This window comes from Eptesicus fuscus, chromosome 6, assembly GCF_027574615.1.
Source record: "Eptesicus fuscus isolate TK198812 chromosome 6, DD_ASM_mEF_20220401, whole genome shotgun sequence".
Classification (NCBI taxonomy): Eukaryota; Metazoa; Chordata; class Mammalia; order Chiroptera; family Vespertilionidae; genus Eptesicus; species Eptesicus fuscus.
The window spans coordinates 14,038,216-14,064,653 of NC_072478.1; the positions used below are offsets into that span (position 1 = coordinate 14,038,216).

Consider the following 26,438-nt stretch of genomic DNA (forward strand, 5'->3'; position numbering starts at 1 on the left):
CCAGAAACCAACCAGAGTGGGCTCAGCAGAGAGAAGGCTGGGTGGGGATCTGGGAGGCCCAGGTTCCAGAGCATTCTCTGCCACAAATTAGCGGAAGGGCTTGGGCAGGTCACTTCTGCTCCAGACCTTGCATTTTCTTTCTGGAGAAAGGAGGCGTGAACTTAAAGCAGTGCTCCCCAGCCTTTCCCTACCGGGGCGCTCAGATAATGGCAGTATTGTTGGCATACTCGGATGAGCAGAGCAGCTCGGAGCTCAGCGATTGCGAGCCCCCGACAGGCTGCCCTGCCAGCAGAGGGATCTGTATCTGGGCCCACGTGTCACCTGCCTGTAGCTCGCTGGTGGGGAGGCCTGGCCTGGCGATCCAAGATGTTGCACGGATGCTTTGGGATGATGATAAGCTGCTGCGTTAGGGCTGTGTGGAGCCCCTCCCACTTCCACACACGCATATTTGTCTGTATGCTGCCCCCCCTCCCCCCACCCCATCTTGGTGGCTCTCCTCTAGGCCCCACTGCCCCCAGGGGGAACCTCAGGGACCGTGAGAAGGATGCTGCTGTATCCTCTTCACTGTCTGAGAATTCAGGGCCCTGGTGCAGGGCGTCCTGGGATGTGTGTTCTCCTTATCTCTCACCTTCTCTCTCTGATGGGGTTCTTGGAAAGTCCTACTGGGATTCTGTTGGCAAAGAAAGCTGCCAGGATTACCTAACCCTCTCTGATGCCAGAGGCCCTGGGGGCAGGGCTAGCCCTCCCCTCCTCCCTGCCCAGGGCAGACACAGGCCTTGGGCTCAGTGACTGGATCCGGGATTCCTGGTGTCCGGTGAGTCGCAAGTCCAAGGCCAGGGGAAGAGCAGGCTGGCTCCACCCTGAACCAGGGTGAAGGTGATGTTGGGGGCATCCAGTGTCCTGCCCCAGCCTTGTAGATGGGCAAGGAGAGTCCATGGAGGAGGACTGAGGTTTGTCCTCTTTCTAGCAATTCAAACTGCCCTTGGAAACGTGAACTGGCGTGTTTAGTGCACCTGATGCGTGGGAAGAGCGTGTGGGCCTTGAGCCACGCGGTGCTGGGTCTGAATCCCGACCCCTCCGCTTAGGGCTGTGAGATCGCGGCCTCACGGTGGCCGTTGAGAGCTGGATTGCCTGTGTTTGTCCAATGGGAATGTGGCACCTGCTCACCGGGTTGATAAGGAGGATTCTATGAGAATGGATGCAGGGAGAGGGACGGTGAGTCATCCTCTCTCTGCCCAGGATGTTCAGTCGAGGCCGGGTGCCTTCTGGAGGGAATGCAGGGGTGGAGGAGCTGAAGTTGGGAGTCCCTCTGTCCCTGAGTCCCTCTGTCTGTGACCTTGGGAATACTGGGTCACAGCTGGTTTCTTTCATCTGGGAGGCAGGAGAGGCTGGAATAAGGTGGAGAGGAGAGCAAGGCTTCTTAGGGAAAGAAGAGGTTGTCCAGGCAAAGAGAAGTCACGGAGGGGCTGTGTGGAGGGAGAGTGAGGGGAGCAGAGATGCCCTGTCCACCTGGAGGGAGGCCTTCCAGGTGAGGACGAGGGGCCCGGGCAGGCCAGGCAGTGGTTTTCCTCCCAACCACGGCCATGCCTAAGGGGCAGGAGGAGTGACAGGCAGATGGCCGGCTGGGCTGCCAGCAGGCGCTGCCTCCGCATCCTTGGTGAGGGGCGGGGCCTCCAGCGTTGCATGTGAGCATTTTTTCCAGATGCGTGGGCACGGAGCATGTTTGTGCAAACATGTCCTTTCCTTTCTGTAGCTGGGAGGGAACTCAGAGATCACCTAGGCTTACCCCTGCCCCTGACAGAAAAGGAAACTGAGGCCCCGAGAGAAGGTACAGACAGAGATGGAGGTTCAAATCCTGGCTCTGCCCTGCCCGGCATGTACCTGCACAGGTGTCTCACCTCGAAGCCCCGTTTCCTCTTGCAGGACATGGGCAGGTAGGACAGCCTGCCCTCCAGGGTTTTGTGAGACTGAGTGAGTACTCAGGGGGTGCTGGCCAGTGCCTGGCACACTGCACTGAGCTGCCGCTGTGAAGACCCCCTGCAGAGGGATCTCCCAGGCGGGAGGCAGGCAGGGCCGGGCCGGCCTGGAACGCAGCATTTGGGGAACAAATGCTTGGTGATGGGCGGCTGCCTCCCACCTGTGAGAGCGCTGGATGGGGCTGCAGTGGGGGCCCTTGGGTGATTTTCGGGAGACATCGGGGCCCCAGGGCTCCCGCTGAGCTGCTGTGGCCGGTGTTGGCCCACTGTGACTGGGTGGGGGCACATGAGGCTGGCGAGAGGCCGGGCTCAGGCACTCCTCTGGGCTGGAGGAGGAAGAGAGGGGCGGTGTCTGCCTCAGTTGGCCAGCGAGCCTCCGGAGCCGGCCGGCTTGCTTGGGTGAGCCAGGAGGGTGCGGAGATGTTCTTGTTGGAGGCTCTGGTGGCCCCCTTTTCCGGGGCTCAGGACAGGAGGGAGCCCTACCCTGTCACAAAGCCCTGCAGATGGCGAGCACCACCTGCCCCGTGGTGCCTCAGCGCCTTACCCCGCATCACGGTGCTAGCTCTCGCTGTGGGGACGTGGGACTGCGGGTGTGGGTCTCTGTGTCAGGGCTGTGCCCGACTGCAGCTCCATGGGGCATCCTGGAACAGTGGTGGGCGTGGACCCCCTGGCCCGCTGTCTTAGCTGTGAATCCTGGCCTGGCCCTCCCAGCTGGGTGACCCCAGGGGGGAGGGTCACGACCCCCTGCATTTCACATGCTCACCTGTAAAATGGAGCAGTTCGGCCTGCCCTGCAAGGGTCGGAGACGGCACGTGCCCAGCTCCTCACAGGGCGCTGGGGCACAGGCCCACCGAGACAGCGGCCATGGTGGCGTCGGGGGCTGCCGGGGGCCAGTGGTTCAGTGTGAGGGGTCACAGCTGCGCAGGAGGGGTGACGAGGAGGCCCAGGCAAGTCTGAGGTGTCCTGTGAGGGCTACTTCACAGGAGCAGCTGAGGTTTAGAGGGGGTCCCTGGCCAGGTGCTTGCAAGTGCCCCGGAGTCCAGGAGGTGCTGCAGTGGGCGGTGGCCGGGGAAGTCCTGGGAGAGGACAGAGTGGGATCTGGCCGGACCAGGGCTGGGAGGCCTGGGCAAGCTCCTCGAAGGGGTGAAGGGGCGGGTGGGGAAGGATTGGGTCCAGCCCAGCTCTGCTGGATGCCTCGGGGCCCTCCCTTCCCTGGCTCCCCTGAGGGGTGTCTGAGCCTTTGAGCCCCAGCCCTCCTGCCTTGGGTGGCTGAGCGGATGGTGAGTGAGGCTTCCTGGTTCAGTAGGTTCAGTAGGTGGGCTGGTGCCTCTGGGAGACCCTGCTGAGGCAGCGCCTGAGGAGGTGGGGGCTGGGGATGGAGGGCAGGGAGGGTGTGAAGGAACGGCAGCCTCCCTCCCTGCCCCCTGCACCGTGGCTCCGCGATAAACTGCTTATCCTCAGGTTGTCTCCCTGAGCCGAATGCAGAAGCGTGTTATTTAAATTTCAAAATCACATTCTTCTCCTTACAGCTGTCAGAGGCTCTGAGCATCACCGAAAATTGGGCTTTCGCTGCAGCTCCGTCACCTTACCCCCCCACCCCTCTTTCAGGGAAGTCGTCTGATGGCCAAGGGGAGGGTTTGGGGTGGGGAGAGGACTCTGGGGACAAGGGGAAGTGAGGTGTCTGGTGGATGGGCCAGGGGGCGGGGACGCTCACCCTGCTGATCAGCAGTCAGGAATGAGTGGGAGGAGGCCAGCTTCCCCATCATGGGGTGCCAAGGCGTCTGGGGAACTGGGGAAGTCTGCAGCCCCTCCTCATGTCCTGCTCCCCCCTCCCATCAATGGCGGGACCCCAGGCTCCTGTCAGTGCCTACAGGAATTCGCTCCCGCTGAGGTGTGGGCAGGTGTTGGTGAGTCCATGTCTGGTTGCCTTTGTGTATAAGGAAGAGATTGCTGTGAAAAGAAAAGGGAGGGAACAAAATTTAACCCCAAACAAGGCTTTTTAACGGTAGAACCTCGGTATGAGGTTGGTATGAGGTTTTAGGGGGGAGGTATTTTCTGGTACCTTCCGACAGCATCTTCCGGGCACCTGCTTGCTGGCTCCCCTGCGGGATACAGGACAGGCTGTGCCGGCGGGCGTGGGTGCCCGGAGATGGGCCTTCCTGCTCCGATGAGCGCCTGGCACGGCTCTGCAGGTCCTTCCCCGGAGCGTTTGCCCCTGGCTTAGCCTCGAGCTGCATTCGCCTTGTTTGTCCGAGAGGAGCAGGGCTTAGATAACAGCCCTGGGAACGCCCCTCCCCCCACCCCAGGACCCCAGGGGTGGGCAGCACGGACTGTGTCTGAGAGGGCAGTGTGTGTACATGTGTATAGGGTATAGGTGGAGAGTATAAGTGTGTTTGGTACATGCTTTGGTAGTGTGTGTGGCCTTGTGTGTGTCTATGGGATGGTGTGTGTGTGTGGTATGTGTGGGGTGGGGTGTGCTTGTGGTTTTGTGTGTGTGTTGGTGTGTGTGTGTGTGTGTGTTGGTGTGTGTGTGTGTGTGTGTGTGTTTTGTGTGTGTGTGTGGTGCTGTGGTGTGTGTGTGTGTTGGTGTGTGTGTGGGGGTGGTTGGTGTGTGTGGTTTTGTGTATGTGTGCTGTGTATGTGGGGTGATATGTGTATGTGTGTGATATGGGGTGTGGTATGTGTATTGGGTATGTGTGTGGGGTTAGGGTCAGCGTTGTGTGTGTGTGTGAGAGAGACTATGTCCCCAGGTTTTCACTCAGTGTCCCTTGCGTGCCATGTGCTGGCCTAGGTGCTGAGGATACGTCTGTGAACAAGACAGAGGAGTCTTGTTCTCTTGAAGCTTAGGTTTGATTTGCCCGAGACAGAGAAAAGCAGGAAACAACACAGATGTAACATAGTGATGAAAGCTAAACAGAGAAGTAACGTCGGGTGACGAGACAGGTGGTGGGTGCTCCTGATTGGGAATGTCAAAAGATGCCTCCCAGCCATGGGGAGGTCCGGGGACTGCAGCGGGAACAGCCTGGGGGAGAGGGTGGGGCTGCAGGCAGAGGGCGTGGCTGGGGACCAGGGACTGAGGTGAGGCCCTGGTTTGGGAGGTGGGCATGGAGGCGGGCAGGGGCCGGCCCATGGATCCTGGGCCAGATGCTGCAGGCGAGTGGCGGAGTTTGGATTTCACTCTAAGAGTGATGAGAGCCCCGTGGAGGGTGTAGACACTTGAGGAGCACAGTGCGATTTACGAATTTGAAAGGATTACACTGGCACCGTGGAGAGTGGATCGTGGGGCCCGAGGGGCATGGCGAGATTGGGAGCGGGAGAGCCGTTGGAGGCCGTCGCAGTGGCCACATCCCAGGACAGCAGCAGCGATGGAGAGGATGCTCGGATCTGGGTCTGTCGTGGGGCAGAGTGGAGAGGAGGTGGGCTGGAGTTAAGGATAACTCTGATCATTTGGGCTGGAGCAACAATGATACTGCAGTGTATATCCTAGAGTGGAGAAGATGAGAGAAGGAACAGGTTGGGGTGAGCAGAAATCCAGTTCTTTTTTGGCCATGTTGGAGTTGGGATGCTAGTTAGACCTCCACCTGGAAATGCCACGTAGGCAGTTGGCATAAGCTGAGTGCTGAGGGAGGTCAGGTTGAGGTGTAGATTGAGAGTCGTTAGCATATACACTGAGTGGCCAGATTATTATGTTCTCTGAACGCATAATAATCTGGCAACTCTGTGTGTGTGTGTGTGTGTGTGTGTGTGTGTGTGTGTGTGTATTATAGAGGCCTGGTGCATGAATTCGTGCATGGGTGGGGTCCAGCCAGCCTGGCCAGGGGGAGGGGACATGGGCGGTTGGCCGGCCTGCCTGCTGGTTGAATTCCTGGTCGAGGGGACAATTTGCATATTAGCCTTTAGTATATAGGATACACACTGAGTGGTCAGATTATTATGCATTCAGAGATCTTAATAATCTGGCCATTCAGTGTAGATGGTGTTTAGAACTGTGCAACCATGAGGTCACCCAGAGAGTGTGTAGAGAGAGAGGGAGGCTGGGGCTGTCCATGCAAAGGAGGCCAAGACCAGGGCCAGTGAGGAAGGGGAAGCCAGAGCGAGGGCCGGGGGGGGGGGGGGGTTGGCCAAGAGGAGCATGGGTCTCCAGACAGAGGAGGGGTCAGCTGTGCCAGTGTAGCCCTGAGGTCAAGCAGGAGAAGTTTAGAGAAGTGACCATTGGCTTCAGCACTGTGGAGGTCACCGATGACCTTGACTGGAGTATCCCTTAGTGTGGGGGTGGGTTGGAAGCTTGATCTGTGTGGGATGGAGGAGAGGAGGGGAGGTGAGAAGGTAAAAACAGCAACCGTAGATGGCTCTTTGGAATTCCTCTGTAAGGGGGACAGTGCAACAGGAGGAGGTGGGGGTCACAGGAGGGCCTTGCTTTTGCGGTGTGTTCTGAGAAGGGCATCGAAGGTGGCTGTGGATGCTTTGGGAATGATCCCCTGGAGAGGGAGAAGCTGAAGGGCAGAGAGAAAAGGGGTACTTTCAGGAGTGACGTCCTTGAGAAGGGGGAGAGATGGGACCCAGACCATGTGGGCCAGGGGCCCTTTCTCCCTGGAAACCGAGGGGGCAGAACAGAGGACTGGGGGCCACTGGAAGGGGAGGGAAGGGGATGGCAAGCCAGGTGTGAGGCCATTCCCAGGGCAGGCAGGGGGATGGTGAGGTCAGCAGTGACAGTCCCGAGGAGCAGTTAGGTGGTGGACTAGTGGCAGGAACCCCACGGAGGAAAAATGGCACAGAGACGGCGGTGGGGAGAAAGCCCGCCATGAGGGGCCCGGTGGCCACTGCTTTTAAACTCAGTATGCTAAATGACCAGTCACCAATTTTAGCAAGTTGATTGATTTACCAAAATTGGCTATTTTAAAAGCTTCTAGAAATTTACGTTGAATGGTTTTCATGGCTTCTGAAGATTTTTGCAAGTGGTTTTCATAGCTGTATTTTAAGGTGTAATTGAGGTTTTGGAGTCATAATTGATGTAGATGTCTAAAGGCAAGAAAAATAAATTTATTATCAGTAAACAAAATTAGTTTATGATTGGTGCTTCCAGTGCTACGTCCATTCACACAAATAAAAAAGGTGGATGAGCCCTAGCCCGTTGGGCCTGCGGACTGAAGTGTCCTGGGTTCGATTCTTGGTGGCAGGCTTGATCCCTGGCCCTGGTCGGGTGCCTGAGGGAGACACCCATATGTGTCTCTCTCATATCGCAGTTTCTCTCTCTCTGTCTCTCCCCTTCCCTTCCACTCTCTATAAAAGTCAGTGGAAAAATATCCCTGGGTGAGGATTAGCAACAACAACAAAAATGTGGATGAAGGATTCAGTATCACATCAATAGGAAATGCCTCAATTTTGGTTTTGAATACAAAATTAAAGCTGATATACCATTGTGGGGATTGGTGTGCAAATGCTTAAAATCCTAAATATTAAAAAACTAACCACCCAAACTATATTTAAAAGGACGCAGAGCCCTCCAAAGTGGGCGAAGAAGCCCGTTCAAATGTGAAACAATGAAATTTTAATCGGTAAAAACACAGAATAAGACGAATGTGCTTTTTGAAGAGTTAGAGAAAGAATTCTGACAAGTGGTTAACACTTGACAAAATGTAAAATGATATTAAAAGGTAATTGATTTTTTTTTCCGAATTGATTTTCAATGAATTTGCCATTCATCAGATTGACCTTTGGTGGGTTGGCCTGCTTCCAAAATGCCCTGGAGGGTGGGGGGTGGCTGGGGCTGTGTGGGGGTGGAGGGGAGGGGAACGTTTGAGGGGAAGTCCAGGATATAAGGGAGCCTGGACTACATAGGGATCCCTGTGCCTGGCATGAGGACGGGGAAGCTGCGGCACCGCTTCGTGCCCCGGCTCCTGGCCATCCAAGGTGAGAAAGGCCCCTGTCCCCGCTCTCTTAGGCTTCCTGGATGAGCAGAGGGAGCTCGGAAGGCCGCCTCTTGCTCACCTGGGTGGCGGGGGGACTGGGACTTTTATCTTTTGGGGTGTGGTATGGGGGGCTGGAGCAACAGGCACATGGGGCCACGAGAAAACCAAGAGATGGAGGGGAGGGTCTTCCGGCCAGGACACTCGCTCTTAAGCAGCATCTGTGGCGCGCGTGCTGTGGGCTGGGAACCGCGTGAGCATCTTCACCTACGTTTTCCAGTGTAGTCTTCAGCGTGGTCCTGAGGGTAGGCCGGGCAGGTGTTGTATCCCCACGTTGCAGACGAGGAGAACAAGCTCAGAGGTTGCGTACCTGTGCATGCGCGCTTGGCTGGTGGTGGCCCACCTGCCAGGCCACTGCTGGGCCAGAGTCCCTGCTCCTACCCACAGGCCCAGCCGGAGCAGAGGGATGCCTGTGAGGCCGGGAGGGGGCCTCGGGCCAGGGGAGGGTGGCCAGCGTCACTGATTGTACCGTTGTCACCGGCACTAGAATGGAAGCGGAGGCAGTTCTCTTGGCCTCTCCAGCGGGCTTCACCTGTAGTGGGTGCTGAGGAGGTAAATGAATCCCGAGGGAGGGCTGGGCCTGGATGCCCCCTGAGGGCAGGAGGTGGGCACTGGGCCCTCGCTCTTCCTCCCGCCTCCCGCCTTCCCTGCGCCCTATTAGCGTCTGCTCACTCTGTACCTCGTTGTTGAATGCTCACCCTTATGACCCTCCTGATCAGGACTCAGTTGACTGTCCTCCTTTTCGAAGCTCTTGCCTTGGCTTTCATGACACTGGGGTCCCCTGATTTCCAGCAGCTCATGCTCCACGCCTTCCCCTTCCCACCAAGTGGTGGCCCCTGGAGCTCTGTCCTGCCGCCCCCCCCCCCCACCCCAGTTTAGTTCTGTAGCTTTAAATGGCTTCTAGTCAGTGAGGCTCGGCCGATGTCTGTAGCTCAGACGCCTCCTGAACGCCAGACTCTGTCCTTCTGCCTTTTCAACATCTTCACTGGGACAGCAAACGGGTGTCTCAAACTTAAGTCGACACAGAAATATCCATTTAGTCTGCCCTCCTTCTTCCCAAACCTTCCTGTTTCACATGACGACTCCATCATCCTGAGTTCTCTCTCTCTTCTCATTCAGCAGCTAACCTACCTGTTTGGCTTTATCTCTAAATACAGGGGAGTGGTGGGGGGGGGGCAAAAGTAGGTTTGAAACTGTTTATATGGAAAAGAACACAATAATCCTATATAATAAAAGGTTAATATGCAAATAGACCGAACAGAGGAATGACTGACTGGTCTCTATGATGTGCACTGACCACCAGGGGGAAGATGCTCAATGCAGGAGCTGCCCCCTGGTAGTCAGTGCACTCCCACAGGGGGAGCGCCGCTCAGCCAGAAGCCCTGAGCCAGGCTCACGGCTGGTGAGTGCAGTGGCGGTGGTGGGAGCCTCTCCCGCCTCCACGGCAGCGCTAAGGGATGTCCAACTGCTGGCTTAGGCCCGCTCCCCGCTGTCAGTCGGATACCCCCTGAGGACTCCCAGACTGCGAGAAGGCACAGGTCGGGCTGAGGGGACCCTCCCCCTACCCCCCCGCACCGCCTGCATGACAAGACATGAATAAACTCCGTGTCTTGCATACTCACAACTGTAAACGTATGTTTGCCCCACCCTGTGCATGCAGAATGGGCTCATTTTTGCCTTCTCTGCAGCCACCACTCCTCCAAGCTACCACCATCTTCCTCCTGCTACTGCCGCAGTCCTTAGCTGGCTTCCTCTTCAGCCCGGACCCCTCATGTGTCCTCAGTCTTCCATGTGTCCACAAGCAGACGCCCCTCCTTGAAACCCTCCAGGAACTTTGCATCTTAGAGTAACATCTGAAGTTCCTATCCCACCCTGCAGTTCCCACGTGATCTGCCCTGACTCTCCCTCCTCTTCCCTTTGCTTCATTCAGGAAGCTCCAGCCGCCTTACCCTTCCTTCTGCCTGTGAACATGCCACGCTCCTGGCTGTCTCAGGACCTTTGCACGTGCTCTTCCTGTTGCTTGGGATTTTCCTTCCTAGGACAGGCCCTCCCTCATCCTGCCAGTCATTGTTTCCTGAATTCCCTTATTTTATTTTCTTCATCGCACTTATCACACTTTAAATTGCCTTATTAATTTGTTATGTGTTCACTACCAGTTTCTTCTCATGGGAATGAAAGCGGGGCTCCATCGTTGTAGCTTGCGGCTGGATTTCTAGGGCACATAGTCAGTACATGAAGTATTTGCTGACTGACAGCTGTTTGACAGGCTGCTAATCGATAGCGATTTGGGTGCTGTGTATGGAGGCGGGTGTGGTGTGAGCTCTGCCTGCATGTGTGTGCTGCTGTGTAGATATTGGCTGTTTTGGCGGTTCTCTGCTAGCAGGGTCATGAGAAAACCAAGTCAGTTCCATGTGTATGTGTGTGTGTGTGGGGGGGAAGGTGGGTAGGCAGGTAGGCAGGGGAGTCACAAACTGTAGGAGACCATATAGTTTGAAGTGAGGACATGAGACCCAGAGAGGGTCAGGCCTGTCAGGGTTTCACAAGCTGCGAGAGGCAGAGACGGGAGGTGGGTCCAGCTCTCTGACTCCCACTTCCGTGGAAGAGCTGCCGAGCATGGCCCAGGAGCCCAGGGTGGGCCTGGGCCTGGGCGTTGCAGCTGGACGCGGGATGAGGGGCAAGGGACCAGGCTGGCAGGTGTCGGGAAGGCCGGAAGGGGAGCTGACACACCCGGCCCCACTGGCTTGGAAGTGTCTCAGATACCGTTCCTGCTCCTATGGTGGCTGGAAAGTCTACCTTGATCACCCTCTAGGTCGCCCCCAGGGGCAGGCTCTGGTGACCACACAGGCTACAAACCGCCTTCTTCGGAGGGTGACTTGGTAAATTGTGTGCTGGCCGGGGTGTGCATGTTTGGGGAGCAGGCCACGGGCAGCTCGGCCTCTCCTCTAAGTCACTAGTTCTCCAGCTTTGGAGGGTGACCCCAGAACAGGGGGGGAGGGGGAGCTTGGGAAATCCAGGGTCCTGGGCTCCAACCATGGAGCTCCCGACACAGTGAGCCGGGAGGGGGTGGGCGGGGGAGGGAGTACACGTGCATCCGTGTGTAAGAGGCAGGTCTAGCGCGTCACAATGCACCACAGTTTAAGAGCCTTAACTGTACATCAGTCAGTTCCCTTCGAGTGCACGTGCACCGATGCCGGGATGGGCTGTGAGCGTGAGACTACGTATGTGTGTTTGAATAGTGGTGCATTGGGACACATATTAGAAAAATTCAGAACTAATGTAGATCTTATCATTAGGACAAATCTAGGTGGGTATTGAAACATTTAAAAACATTTAAAAACTGAATAGGCGATACCTGGGGGACCAGAGCTCGCTCTGTATCCAAGGAAAATCTGGGATATTCAGTTTGAAGTTCTACGGACAGATGGTCACTGGCTCAGGGCAGCGCTCAGGACGGAAGCAGGGAGGTGGGCGAGGCTTGCTGGGGGGAGGCAGCCCCTCTGTTGGTGGTTGTCTGCCCCCCTCCTCCCCCGCTCCCCACCCTGCACTCACCTAGGGAGGGGAATGGAGGGGATGAAGAAGCCAGAACGAGTCCCCAGGGGCTGGAGCTGGTAGGTTTTGGAAAGTGCCAGGTGTGGTTAAGTCCCGCCTCACTCTCCTGGGGCAGCTGTCACCACTTACTCCGTGGCTGAGCCTGCCCATCTGGCCGCTGTCAGCGGGCCTAGAAAACCCATGTGGGGAGCAGTGGGAAGGAGCCCGGAGGGTGGGTCTGTCCAGGCTCCGAGTCCTGGCAACTTCCTGTGTGGTCTCACCTCTCTGTGCAGGGACAGGGTGGGGTATGGGAGTGTGTGTGTGTGTGTGGTGGGGGGGGGGGGTGGGGGGCGCGGGGAGGGAAGAGAAGAGGGCCTGGCAGGGCCTCCATCCTGCGTTTTGGACATTCTAGTTTAGGGGCTGGGCCCACGCTGGGCGAGGCTGGTGTCTGGAATCCAGCCCCTTCTCCTTGCTCCCTTGTGGGGCCTCTCGAGGAGGAGAACAAGCCTTCTGGACCTGAGGGGCACCTTCGTGCGGATGGAGGCAGTGATGGGCTGGGAGGGCTGTCGGTCGGCCTGCCTGCCTCGGCACGTGCCTCCTCACAAGGACAGCGGAGCCAAGGCCAGTTCCTGGGCCGCTCTCCATGTGAGTGGGGGCCCCATCCTCGGGCCCACTCACCCCCTGGACCCACTCTGGGAGGATCAGAAGCGACATCTTCCTGGTAACTAGGCAATTACGGTTACTATTGCCACATTTTTTTGTTTCTTGTATTTTTTTTTTTTTTCTAGGAAATTTACCAAGTTTTGGCCCAGGGGTTTACATCTGCCAGCCCGTAGCAAAAGCTGACACTATTCAAGCTCCAAATGGAAGCCACGAGGCTATAATTACACCGGCATTAGCTCAGCAACACGCTGAGAGGAGCGGAACGGAGCACCTGGGGGACCTGGAAGTGGCAGAGGCCCTAAATTAGCGGCTGTTCCGTTTGTGGTTGTCGCCCTGCCCCTCTCTGGGGTCTCCTTCTGCCCTCGCTCTCCTCCACCTCGGCCCAGGCTGCTTCCCTCTTCCCTCTGCCGGCGTCCCGACAGGTGCCCCGAACGGGAAAGAACCACCTGGAGGGTCGGGGGGGACCCTTCCTGAGAGGCCAGGCCTCCAGAATGGCCTTTGAGTAGACAGATGCCCTGGGTCTTTGCCTGGCGGGGGGTGGGCAGAATGGTTTGGCAGCAGCTCAGGGAACTGCTAGGGGGGCCCCATGCCCCACTGTGACTGGAAAGCCATTGCTCAGCTTCCAGAGTCCTCTCTGCTGGGTCCCTCCTTCAGTCTCCGCCTCCAGGCGCTGAGTGCTGTCAGCTCCCTCGGTCTGGGACCCCGTTCCTCTCTTTTCTCCCTCTGACTCATCCTGCAGGTTTCAGCAGGGATGCCACTGCTTCTCTGACCCTGGTCTGGGCAGGCGCTTTCCTCTCTGACTTCCTCCGTGCACGGCCTGTTCCTCTGTCTCCATCTGTGTCTCCGGAGAAATGCCAGCACATAGTAGGCCCTCAATAAGGATTTGTTAATCGAATGAGTAGGAAAACAAACCTTGATTCCCTTCCTGCCTTAATTCTCCTTTTGTTTTTACAAGAAGAGAGAGAGTTCGCTCTGTCTGCCTTTGTAGGGCTGCTGGCGGTGAGGCAGGGTGTGGGGGCGCTGGCTCGTCTCCAGCGATTGACCCTGACTTTCTCTTCTGAGCCCTTCTGGGCGGGGCTCCACATTGATACTTGATCACACGTGGTCATGTATGGGCCACTGTTCCCAGCACTTTGTCCGCTGGTCTTCCTGAACAACGTTAACCAACACTCTTTGAATACTTATTATGAACTAGATACTCTTCTAAGTACATTTAGTTTTTCACTCATCAAATGCTTATTCAGCACCCACCATGCATCATGCACTGGGAAATATGGATATGGTACAGTGAGTACAACTGACAAAGCCGCTGCCTTCATGGAGCTTATATTTGATACAAACAAACAAATGAGTAAGTCTGTACACACTAAGGCGGGTGGTGATGAGAGCTGTGGGAAAAACAGATCAGCGTCGGTAAAGGGAGTGACTTGTTATTACATATCAGGAACGACTCACAGATAAAGTAACATTTGAGCAGAGACCTTAAAGAAGTGAGGAATGGTCATGGGGGTGGGGGAGAGCTTTCCAGGCAGAGGAAGCAGTTCGTGCAAAGGCCTTGAGGTCAGGGCAGTTCCAGGAAAACCAAGGAGACCAGTGGGCTGGAATGGATGGAGTAAGTGAGCAGGGGAAGGAGTAGGAGATAAGGTCATAGAGCACTGCCGGCTAATAGAAATACAGGGTGGGGCAAAAGTGGGTTTACAGTTGTGAGTACACAAAACACAGAGCTTATTCTTATATTCTTATTTATTAACTAGAGGCCCGGTGCATGAAAATTCATGCACTGGAGGGGGGTCCCTCAGCCTGGCCTGCCCCCTCTCACAGTCTGGGAGCCCTCAGGGGTGGGAGGCGACCCGGCAATCAGGGGAAGGTGACGCCCCATCACACCTCTGCTGCTGCCACTGCCAGTAGCGCAAGCCTTGGCCTGGCCCTGGTTACCTGCACCTTGGGCTGGCCCTGGGCTGCTGGGGGGCTGAGGAGACTGGGGGACTCTGGAGGCAGGCATGCAGAGCGGCTGGGTCCACCTGAGGGCAGGCCTGGCCTTGCCGTGCACCTGCCGCCCCGGTGGGGCTGAGGGGACAGGGCACTGCCATCTTGTGGCTGTGGGTGTCGCCATCTTTGAGGGCAGGGCAGTCAATTAGCATATTCCCTCCTTATTGGCTGTGGGCGCTGCTATCTTCGAGGGTGGGGCAGCAATTAGAATATTCCCTCCTTATTGGCTGTGGGTGCTGCCATATTTGAGGGCAGGGCAGTCAATTAGCATATCCCATCCTTATTAGCGGTGGGCACCACCATTTTTGAGGGTGGGGCAATCAATTAGCATATTCCCTCCTTATTGGCTGTGGGCGCTGCCATCTTTGCGATGGCGTGAGGGTCAATTAGCATATTCCCTCTTTGTTAGATAGGATTATTGTGTCATTTTCTGTATGAACAACTGTAAACCTACGTTTGCCTCACCCTGTATAATATGTCACATGTGTAATTCTAAATTTTCTAGTATCACATTAAAAAGTAAAAAGGAACAGGTGAAGTTAAATTATTTAATTTTTAAATTATTTTTTTAAAAGATCTGTGTTTATTGATTTCAGAGAGAGGAAGGGAGAGGGAGAGATAGAAACATCAGTGAGAGAGAATCATTGATTGGCTGCCTCCTGCACGCCCCCACACTGGGGACAGAGCCTGAAACCTGGCAGGTGCCCTGACTGGGAATCGAACCGTGACCTCCTGGTTCACAGGTCGATGCCCAACCACTGAGCCACACCGGCTGGGCCAAATGAAATTAATTTTAATAATACATCTGTTTAACACAGACTATTATCACTTCAACATGTGATCAAAGTAAAATATTGTTAGTGAAATGCTTACACTTTTTTTGTGTAAAGTATTCAGAATCTGGGGTGAACCAGCCACATTTCAAGCTCAGTGGCCACGTGTGGCTCGTGTTGGATGGACAGCACAGGCATAGAGGCCGCAGGCCATGCCAAGGCCTCTGAACGAGATGGGAAGTCCCTGGGGGCTTCGGGGCCCGGGATCCTTTCTCTGCCTCAGGTTCTAGAACACTTGCTTCTCCTGTGATGAGAGGATTGTTTTGAGGCGAGGGGAGCTGGGCAGGAGGCCCTTCCCAGCCCACAGCGGTCGGTGGTGGCTTGGGTAAGGTGGCAGCAGTGGTGGTGAGAGGTGGTTGGATCCCGGATGTATTCTGGAGGTAGAACTGCCAGGTTTTTCTGACGTGGTGTGTGAACGAGAGAGGAGTCTAGGAAGCACCGAGATTTTCGGCCTGAGCCCTGGAAGGGTGCGGCTGTTTTCAGAGGGACGAAGGAGACCGGGGGGCACAGCCTGGGGGGAACATATGAGGTCTGCTTTGGGGGCATGTGACATTTGGGATGCGGTGCCAGCCTTTCAGGTGGAGCTAGCAAGCAGGCAGGTGGATATGATTCTGGGGTTCAGTGGGGAGGTCTGATTGGGAATTGTTGATGACAGTGAAGGCTGTGAGGTGATCTGAGGGCCCTGGGGAGCGGGTGCAGGGAGAGGGGGGCAGAGCCTGGTGGAGAAGACAGAACCAGGGAAGCAGGTGGAGGAGCACGGGAGGCAGCAGGAGGATCGGCAGCCACGAGGAGAGGGCGGAGGGAGGGACCGGCTGTGTCCAGCGTGCTGGGGGTCCCTGACTACAGACACGGGTGGGGGTGAGGCTAACACCAGCCTGCAGTGGGTTCAGGACAGAATGGGAAGGGAGAAAGAGATCTCTGGTATAGATGACTTGTTTGAGGGTTTGCTTTAAAGGGGAGCAGAAAAATAGGGTGGCAGCTTAGCCATGTTTCCTTAAACATGGACGATGCCGTAGCCGATGGGGATGTTCTAGCAGACGGGGCAAAATTATCATGCGGGAGAGAGACAATGAGAGACCTCATTTATGCCTGCAGAACGCTATGCGGCAGGCATGTTTTGTAGACAGGGAAACTGAGCAAAGCGGGGTGCAGCCCCTCGCCCAAGGCCACAGCTGATGAGCAGCAGGGCCAGGAGCGGACAGAGAGGCTCAGTTCTGATTCCTAGGCCTTCACCCCTGCGCCCGCCTCTTGGTTTCCGGCTGGACTGATGAGCTCTCGAGAGTGGTTGCCCCTCTTACACTTCTGACCCAGCACGGCACCTGGCAGGGGCGGGCCGTGCAGAGGTGGGACGCCTATCTCTACTGACGGAGGGATGGGAACCCTAGGACCCTGCTGGCAGGGCTCAGGCTCCTGGGCGGGCCATGGGCGGGGAGGCGCGGTGTCCGGTGCCTCACTCACGTCCTTCCCACCGCCTTGCAGGGCCTCGAACGGAGGGGTGGTGCTCAGTAATTATGAGAAAGCATTTTTGGGGTGAAGAATGAATGAAAAGATATGGCCCATCCTAAAACCTAAGCCGCTGCTTCTCTCTGCATTCCGTGGTGGGATCAGGGCTCCTCTGGTTTGCTGCCGGCATGCTGGGTGACCTAGGCAAGCCCTCTGTCCACTCAGAGCCTCAATTTCCTTACCTGTGAATGAAGAAGTAGGGTTATGTGATCGCCCATCTGCTCTCACCAGAGCATCTGAGGGGCATGTGCAGACTGGATCCCTGCCTCCCTCACTATCTGTCATCCGGACGGACAGGTGTCTGCAGGTGGGAGCAGCTGGCAGTGGGGGGCCGCATGGTCCTGTGCTGTGTTCCCCATGGAACAGCTGAGACTTGTGGGTGGGACCTGGCGATTCCTGGGAATCCTGCTTTGTGCCCACGGGCAGCAGCAGGAAGCTCAAAGCCATGGCACTGACGCCAGAGCCCAGCATCCAGCACGTCTGCCCTGTGGCTGCTCATGCGCTCAGCCCCGCAGAGTCGGGGACTCGCCTTCAGCCTGCACCTCGCACCGCCAGGCTGCCCCCCAGAGCTTTCTTGTTAGTGGGTTTCGGCACTAATCAGCTGTGGTGGCACCCCCACACTCCCCGCCCCGCCCTGCCCTGCCCCGCCCCGCCTCGCCCCGCTGTGGGGCATTGGAACTGTGTGAGGCCAGCTCCAGTGGGCACGGTGGTGGGGTGAGGGGTGGCAGTGGTGCTGTTTGTGCCTTGGCTGCTGCAGCTCCCGTGTGAGAATATGCCCCCCTAAATGCCAGCGGGGTCCCTGCCAGAAGCCTGCTCACGCGTGCTGCCGCTGGCGCTCAGGGCCCGGCCGGTCTGGGCTTAGCTGCCGCCCAGCCGTGCGGTCCTGAGCCAGTCACTCCCTCATTTCCCACACGTGTGAACAGAGCTGCGAACGAACACCGAATGCTCTTCTTTTCTGCTTGTGACGAGTCTTAAATATGATATGGAGTAACAGCCCTCATCCTAGTATGTGTGTACTCACCGTACGTGTGTACTCACCATATGTGTGTACTCACCATACGTGTGTACTCACCGTACATGTGTACTCACCATACGTGTGTACTCACCATACGTGTGTACTCACCATACGTGTGTACTTACCATACGTATGTGTGTACTCACCATACGTGTGTACTCACCGTACATGTGTACTCACCATACGTGTGTACTCACCATACGTGTGAACTCACCATACGTGTGTACTCACCATACGTGTGTACTCACCGTACGTGTGTACTCACCATACGTGTGTACTTACCATACGTATGTGTCTACTCACTGTACGTGTGTACTCACCGTACGTGTGTACTCTGCCAGGCGCTGCCCGAGCACTGCATGGACCTGCCCATCCTTGTTTAACCCTCACCACAACCGAGGTCGGCCCTGTTAAGTGACCCCATTTCACAGACGAGGAAGCTGAGGCAGAGTGTAGCGAATGCTGAGAGGCGTCCTCAGAGAGCAGACAGGGGGTAAGGGGGATGCCCCAGGCCTGTGCCGGCCTCTGACCTCTCTCCCCTCCCGTCCAGGGACCGGGGCGGACCCGGCCGTCAGTGTCAAGAGCAACCACTGCCTGGATGCCGCCAAGGCCTGCAACCTGAACGAGAACTGCAAGAAGCTGCGCTCCTCCTACATCTCCATCTGCAACCGCGAGATCTCGTCCACCGAGCGCTGCAACCGCCGCAAGTGCCACAAGGCCCTGCGCCAGTTCTTCGACCGGGTGCCCAGCGAGTACACCTACCGCATGCTCTTCTGCTCCTGCCAGGACCAGGCGTGTGCCGAGCGCCGCCGGCAGACCATCCTGCCCAGCTGCTCCTACGAGGACAAGGAGAAGCCCAACTGCCTGGACCTGCGCAGCGTGTGCCGGACCGACCACCTGTGCCGGTAAGCATGTCGGCCACCCTGCAGGGCGTCACGGGCGGGAGCCCCCCCATTCCCGGCATCCCCTGGGTCTGCTGGGTTATGATCCTGGGCCCGGCAAAAAGACTTGGGCATGTGCAGAATAAACTCATCCTCCCTTCCCCTCCCCTCCCCTCCCCTCCCCTCCCCTCCCCTCCCCTCCCCTCCCCTCCCCTCCCCTCCCCTCCCCTCCCCTCCCCTCCCCTCCTCTCCCCTCCCTTAGCACAGGTCTGTGCCTTCTCTGTGCCCAGCCTCATGCTAAGCACCGTGGGGAAACCAAGGTGAAAAACCAAGGAGCTGCTAATTTAAATCGTAGACCCCTAGCGCCAGGAATCCAGTCCCACCTCTATTGGAAACCCCCCAATATCCCCACGAGGTCATGTGGCCGTCAGGGAGGGGCTCTCGGGGGCACATAGGCAGGTTCTTCCCCATCAAGAGCCGAGCCCATCTGGGGTCTGAGAGTTCTGGGTTTGAATCCAGGCTTTCCGACTTCCTGTCTGTCGCTGGGGCAAGGTTTTTAAACGTCCCGCGTCTCCATCCCTTTCCCTGTAAAACAGGAATAAAAGTACCCGTGTCCCAGGGCTACTGTGATTACATAACGTGTGTCCAAAGCTTAGCACAGAGCCTGGCCATTGGTGTATGTTTAAAAAGTGCAGCCTAATTATTAGGAGGGTTTTGTTGCTGTTACGATGAGTTGAAGTTTGCCTCTTTATGCTTCTCTTGCTTTTCTTGTTTGTTGCTAAGCATGTATCGGGCCCCTCTCGCACCCCGTGCAGGTTCTAAGGCCTGGGCGTGCAGAGGTGAGCACGATGCTCTCTTATCACCTGAGGAGCATCCAGTCCAGAAAGGCAGCCAGACGGGAGAGCAGTGATCAAGGGCCGAGGGCGCCCCAAGGAGGGAGCACAGGGGAGGGAGGGGCATCCCCCTCAGCCTGAGGGTCCAGGGGTGGGGGCGGGTCTAGAGCTGAATCTTGGAAAATGGGAGGTAGAAAGCCAGGGAGTAAGTCAGCGGGAAAAGCATATACAAAGGCTGGAGCGCAGGAGGGAACCTGGGCAGGTGGCGGGCACGTACGGAGTGTGGGCCACGAGGTGGGGAGGCCAGAGGCGGGGAGGCCGAGCGAGGCTGCTGGAGAAGCAGGGCTCACAACTGTGCAGAAAGCGAGCGCCTGCCATCTACCAGACACCGTCCGTCCTATAGTTCATCTCTCTTAATCCTTGCAACAAGGCTGCACATGAGGTGGCTCTGTTACCATCTCTATGTGCCAAATGAGGGGCCAGAGAGAGAAAGCAACCTGCCTGAGGTCACACAGCACAGGCATGTCAGAGCCGGGATCTGGTTGAGCTGCTTGGGTCCCAGCGTAGCACACGGGCCTGGGCTAAGGTAGCGGCTGTGGCGATGGAGGGGGGCGTGTCGTTTCAGAGATGATTGGTAAGTAGACTTGACAGGACTGGGTGACTGGTCAAAGTTCCCTGGAGGCAAAGCCGTTTCTGTTTTGTTACCCCTCACCTCGTCCTGCACGCGGAGCCTGGCGTGTGGTGAGCAGGCCACAGACATCACTGGAATGGGTAACTGGCTGGTGACCGCAGTGTTTCCTGGGTGAATAACTACAGGGCGATGGGGCCATTCAGCACGTGTGGGTGTTGGAGGTGCAGTGTTGGAGGTGCCTGGACACATGGGCTTGGCGCTCAGTGCAGGGGCCAGAGGAGAGAGGGGGGTTGGGACGTGCTGGGTGCCTCGCTGGTGATTAAAGCCACGGCAGTGAATGAGCTGGGGTGGGAAGGCTGGGAGAGCCCACGAGGGAGTCTAGGCAGGAGGTGCCTGCCGATGTAGGCATCCTCAGTGCTTAGGTGGTGAGAGAAGCACCAGTCGTAACGGAGGGACACAGGAAGAGGAGCCTGCGACAGGGAGGCTCGGGGGGCTCAGGGGGCTCAGGACAGCCAGGGGACAGTGGGCCAGAATCCAGAAGAGAAGGGGCTCCTGAGGGAGGGAGGGCGTGGCGTGGTGCCTCACAGAGTGTATGTGCGAGTGAGAGGGCGGGAGAGCATACATGTGTGTGAGTGTGTAGGTATGTGTGAGTGTGAGAGTATGTGAGGGTGTGCGTGTATGAAAGTTTGCAGGCATGTGAGTGTATATGTATGTGTGAGTGAGAGGGTGTGAGAGTCTGTATGTGTGTGTGTGTGTGTGTGTATGTGAGTGTGCGTGTGTGTGTGTGTGTGTGTGTGTGTGTAGGGTGGAAGCCCATTGCAGTGGGAGGCCTGGTGGGGAGGCAGAAGCCAGGCAGTGGGTGCAGACCGCCTTGTGAGAAGGGCTAGGCAGGCGGGGGTGGGGGGCATGGGCTGCAGAGGACAGGGAACCCTTCTTTGTCCCAGGGGAGCGCTGGGCCGTGTGCACACGGAAGGGATGGGCTCCCTTGTTTTGGAGCAGGTGCTGCTGGAGTTGAGCGGAGAGCTGCTCCCCAGTGCTGGCTGCAGGTCTTGGGAAAGCCCTGCTTTTAAAAACATATACACCTTGTTACAAAAAAAAATAAAAATACACACAACGAATTGGGGCTATATAAAATCAAACTATGCATAAACGATAGGGCGCTTAGAAGGAGAAGCCCAGAGCCTGGAGAGGCCGGGAGCAGTGCTGCGGGAGCGCTGGGCTTCCTGGTGGCCGGGAAAGAGCAGAGAATGCACGGACAGCTCGACCCCCACACTCGGTGGAAGGAGCACGTAATTCCTGCATGAAGACGCGTCCCCTCCTTGTTCAGAGGCTGATGCGACGCTGTCAGGCCTCCTCACACACAGCATACGCGAATGACGGGATGGATGAGGAACTGGGCCTCGAAGGAGGGCCAGCCTGAGGCCCAGCCCAGCGGTACAGGTGGTGCTTCCGGACCCAGGGACCCTGTGGGCCAGGTGCTCCCGAGGCCCGGTGGGCTGCGGCCAGGCTCACCCAGAAGTCACCGCGGAGTCCTGAGCAGAGGGACGACATGAACCAGCACCCCCTTTATTACCGGTGCTTCAAGGAGGGACAGTGTGTGCGTCTTCTGAGGTGTCTGTGGCCCCGAGGGGGCGGGCGAGCTGGGAGCAGGCCGGTTTTGGTGGCCTGTGGAACATCTGTGTCGGTTGGAAGAGCCAGGGGCGTTCTTGGCTTGTTATTCTGGAGGTGGGGGAGCCAGAAACTGGAGAATTAGGGGATAAGTTTCACCGTGTAGAAGGAAAAAGGTGTTTAGATGGGACTCAGTACTGGGCGGGATGGTGTGGGAGGATGGTTTGAAGGAGAGGAGCTGGCTTCTTTCCACGCGCTTGCAGGCCGGGCTTGCTGACCCGTGGACCCTGGGAGTCCATGGAGGAGTTGGGGGCGATGGGTGGCTGGAGAGGGGCACCTGGAGAAATGCCTGGGAAGTAGGGCGCTCCCTTCCCTTCTGGCTTTGGCTTCCACCCGGTGTCTCCCCCCAGGGTGGGCACCACAGGGGAAACCTTTCTTGTGAACTGGGGACCCCCAAGCCTTCCTTTCCTGGATACTTTAAGAACATAGCTGGCCTGTCGGGGCGGCAGGAGAGCCTCTCTGGGCTGACTCTGGGAATGAGGCCTCGTCCTTGGGCGTCTCCCGGAATGTACCCCGTGCTCCCGGGCTGCAGCACCCAGTCCGGCTTGGCTCCCTCACCCCTCTGCTCGGGAAGTTGGCCCGGCTTCTTTCTGAGGGAATCTCAGCCCAGGATTCCTGGGATCAGCGGCCGGAGCCCGCCGCAGCTGCACTGTCTGAGAGCAAGTGTGTGACGTCAGTGGTATACGTCACAGACGCCCTTGCTGACGTAGGAGGTTCCCTCACCACGGAGCATTCGGGTTTGAAGAGGTCTCTGGTTGCACAGGGAGGTCTCCTTGCTCAGGCCCCGGGGTTGCTGGAAGCACCTCCAAATCCCCTTTGGACCAGCATCAGTCGGGTGAGAGTGGAAGCTTCCTGCTCTAGCCAGGATTCCGGCCGGTCCTGGAGGTGCAGCCTGGGCCCCTCACCCTTGTCTGGTTCCCACCCACGAGCCTTCGGTCTGTGGGCTTACGTCCAGTAGAGGCTTGTCCTTTAAAACGTTCTGATATGGAATCTGGAGAGCCCAAGGGTCTCTGGGAATGAATCCATGGGATTTGGCTGAATTCTCTTGCCCAGCCCCGCAGTGGGCTATGGCCTCCTTTTTTTTTGTTTCTACCCTCAGCTGACACACTCACCACAAGGATGGGCGTAGAGGTCCAGATTGTGTGTGTGTGTATATGTGTGTGTGTGCATGTGTGTATATGTGTGCGTATATATACGCGCATGAGTGTGCATGTATGTGTGAGTGTATGTATGTGTATGTGTGTATATATGTTTGTGTATGTATATATGTGTATGTGTGTGTGTACATATGTGTATATGTGTATATATGTGTGTGAGTATATGTGTGTGTATATATGCATGTGTGAGTGCATGTGTGCGTGTGAGTGTGCATGTGTGTGTATGTATGTGTGAGTGTGTATATGTGTATATATGCATGTGTGAGTGTGCATGTGTGTATATGTGTGTGCATGTGTGTGCTTGTGTGTATATGCATGTATGAATTTGCATGTGTGTATGTGTGTGTATATGCGTGTGTGAGTGTACGTGTGTGTGCATATGTGTGTATGTGTATATGCGTGTGTGAGTGTGCATGTGTGTGTTTGTGGTGTGTGGGGGGCTGGGGCTGTGGGAAAGAGGGCTCTGTGTCCTGTGAGCTGTGTTCCTCCTAGGCCTGTGTGGAAGAGGCCTCTGAAATGCCCTGCTCCTCTGGGTCTGCCGAGAGGCTATAAATAGCAGGGCTCTGGCCCGGCGCCATATCCTGGCTGCAGTTTAACCTCTGGGTGCTGAGGGTGTGTATAAATAGACCCAGCCTGGGGCTGTCCTGCTGCCAGGACCCCTTCACGCAGCGGACACTGTCCTCGTCCGAGAGGACTGCTGAGAAGGCAGAGGGCTTGGGGTCCCCTCCCTCAAGGCAGTCCACAGGGAGTGGGGGAGAACCCCTTCGGCAAGCCCCCTCTTGCTGAGCTTGGGGCGTGCCTGGTGTCTGTGGGCAGTGTGGATGGGCAGCTCTGGGTTTGATTCCTGGCTCCTTGGGGCTGTCCCTCAGCTGCTTCTGGACTCTGTAGAACCTGTTGGCTGATGTGTTTAGCAGGTTATCTCTGAATAGCAGCAAACGGTTATTTGCATAGTGGCAGGTGGGCTGTGGGGGTCCCAGGCCGCCCTTCTTTGAAAAGAGAGGGTCTTGCCTGCTGGGATCCAGCCAGTCTTTCCTGGGCCAGTGGGTCACCTGGCGCAGGAGGAATGAAGGTCTTGGGGCCATGCGTTTGTTCATTTACCGACCGTTTATTGATCATCGCTCTGGGCCATGCCTTCTGTTGGGATTGGAGAGTGAATGAAGTAGGAGAGGTCCTGGCCCACGGGGCACTCACAGTCCAGCGCCAGGACACGGTGGTGCTTGCCTCTGCAGTGGGAACAGAGCCACACAGTAACCTGGGTGGTAGTGTTTCCACTCAGGTTCTCTTGAAATCCCTCCCGGTTCTACTCTGCTCCCTACCAGGTCTTCCCTGGGTCACTCTGGGGTGGCACAGGAGAGCGGCCCCTTCTTAGGAGCCACAGACAGGTGGACCTTGCCCAAGGGCCTGCCTGGCCTTGAGCAGTGCTGGGAGCCCACATCCTCATGCGCCCTCAGACCAAAGCCGTGTCTAGGAGTGCCACAGGGTGAGGAAGCCACCGCGTCCGCAGGAAATCCCAACCAGCGAGGCTGCGGTGGAGGGATGCTCTGCATGCGGGAGGGGCCGTGGCTCCCCAGCCCTGCCAGAGACCCCGAGACCCCCTTCCCCTCAGGGATCCTGTGCTGCCCCTGCTGCTGCCTCCCTCACTAGGGGCCCTGTCGCCCCCTTGAACTCTGGGCCAAGGGTACTCAAGGACTCCTCTTAGAGCTTCCTGTGGCGAGCTGAGATAAGGCTGGAATGTTGACTATTTCTTTACTGAAGGCCCTGGGAAAATAAACACAGAGAAGCTGCCGCCTAGATATTTAGTTTACCAGCTCTGGCTTCGGTGTCTTCCTGCCCTGGCCACGACAGGGATGCCAGCATGGCCAGGCAGAGTGCCCTTACCCTGGACCATTAGGCTGCTCCCTGGGCACCTGGGCTCCACGGAGCTACACCCCACAGAGACGAGGCGCACCGCCTCGTGGAGTTCTGCGCGAGAACCCACTCCACTGGGTGAGTGGCAGGAGGACTGGCCTATTTGGAGAGATGCCACTTACGCAGAGATCACCAGAATCCACGTCAGTGAGGTTTGCTCAGGCCTGAGGCAGACTGCGCCCCCCCGTGGTTGTCCTGGGTGGGTGTTCGCTTGCACAGGGGCAGGCACGCGTTCAGCTCCCCTGATCTGGTTCTGCTCACTGGCTCCTTGATTATTTCTGCTTCCGCTCATGGCCATGGGCTCTCTGCTTGCTAGCGTCTCAGTCTGCTGGGCTGCGATAACAAAATACCATGGACTGGGGGTCCTCAACAACAAACATTTCTTTCTCACAGCCCTGGAGGCTGGAAGCCCCAGGTCGGGGTGCCGGCATGGTGGGGCCTTGGTGCCTCGTCACTCGGCCTTTCCTGGTGGGAGCGTGCAGGGAGAGAGGTCTGGTGCCTCTTCCTCTGTTTATAAGGCCACCAGTTCCATCATGGGGGCAACACTCACCTGTCAAAGGCTCCACCTCCCAATACCATCACATTGAGGATTAGGGTTTCAATGTGTCAAAATGGGGGACACAACCATTTTCTCTATAGAACCCAGACTTACGCTTCATTCAAAGCCTGTTTTGTCCTGAGCCCTCTCTTAGCCGCACCTTCCACTAATTCGTCCTCGAACTTACCTGTGTCCTTCATGTGTCATTGATCATGTGTGTGGCTTTCCTTTAATACTTTTCTTCCCAATTAGGTATCTGATTTTTAATATTCTTATAAGATACTAGAGTCCCGGTGCACGAAATTCGTGCATAGCTGGGGGGGGGGGTGTCCCTCAGCCTGGCCTGCACCCTCTCGCAGTCCGGGAGCCCTCAGGGGATGTCAGACTGACAGCTTAGGCCCGCTTCCCCCCACGGGGAGTGGGCCAAAGCCGTCAGTTGGACATCCTTAGCATTGCCGTGGAGGCAGGAGAGGCTCCCACTACTGCTGTTGTGCTCGCCAGCCGTGAGCCCAGCTTCTGGCTGAACAGTGCTCCCCCTGTGGGAGCGCACTGACCACCAGGGGGCAGCTCCTGCATTGAGCATCTGCCCCCTGGTGGTCAGTGCATGTCATAGTGACTGGTCGTTCCACTGTCGGGCTGAAACCGGCTCTCTGACATCCCCTGAGGGTCCCAGATTATGAGAGGGCTCAGGCCAGGCCGAGAGACCCCACCAGTGCACAATCGGGGCTGGGGAGGGACGCAGGAGATTGGCCAGCTGGGGAGGGACCGTGGGAAGACTCAGGGCATGTCTGGCCCATCTCGTTCAGTCCTCATCAGCTGGACCCCAGCAACAAGCTAACCTACTGGTTGGAGAGTCTGCCCCGTGGTGGTCAGTGCATGTCATAGTAAGCAGTTGATCGGCCTTAGTATATCATCAGCTTATTACACTTGATTGGTTGAATGGCTGACCAGATGACTGGACACTTAGCATACTAGGCTTTTATTATATAGGATTACTACCATGTCAACTGGTTTAACCAATATTTATTGTGTGTCAGGCACTGTGCTAGACACCAGCTATTTCCTGGAGAACACAGTAGAGACCCCCTTGGAACTGCTAGTCTTATGGAGGAGACAGACAATGATCAGTGAAGAGACAAGTAGATCATGGACATTTTCAAAATGAGCAGGATGTAGAAATAGACACGAATGGGGGAAGGAGGGGAGGCCTACTTAGAAAAGGGGGGTCAGGGAAATTTTATCTGAGGAGATGACATTTAAACTGAGACCTGAAGGATGAGGAGCCAGAAATAAGATAGATGGGAAGAAAGAGCATTTCCCGCGGGGGAAGAGCATGTGCAGAAGTTTGC

The 26,438-nt window shown here is 56.8% G+C and overlaps 1 protein-coding gene across 2 annotated transcripts in view; it reads left to right on the top strand.

The window, feature by feature from the left end:
- The window catches only part of GFRA2 (GDNF family receptor alpha 2), an 89,195-nt gene that overhangs the window by 15,626 nt on the left and 47,131 nt on the right, over window positions 1-26,438 (top strand). For both annotated transcript variants that reach the window (XM_054716806.1, XM_054716807.1), the window contains one exon: window positions 18,024-18,378. In XM_054716806.1, the coding sequence (XP_054572781.1) occupies window positions 18,024-18,378 (355 nt within the window). The remainder of the gene's footprint in view (window positions 1-18,023; window positions 18,379-26,438) is intronic.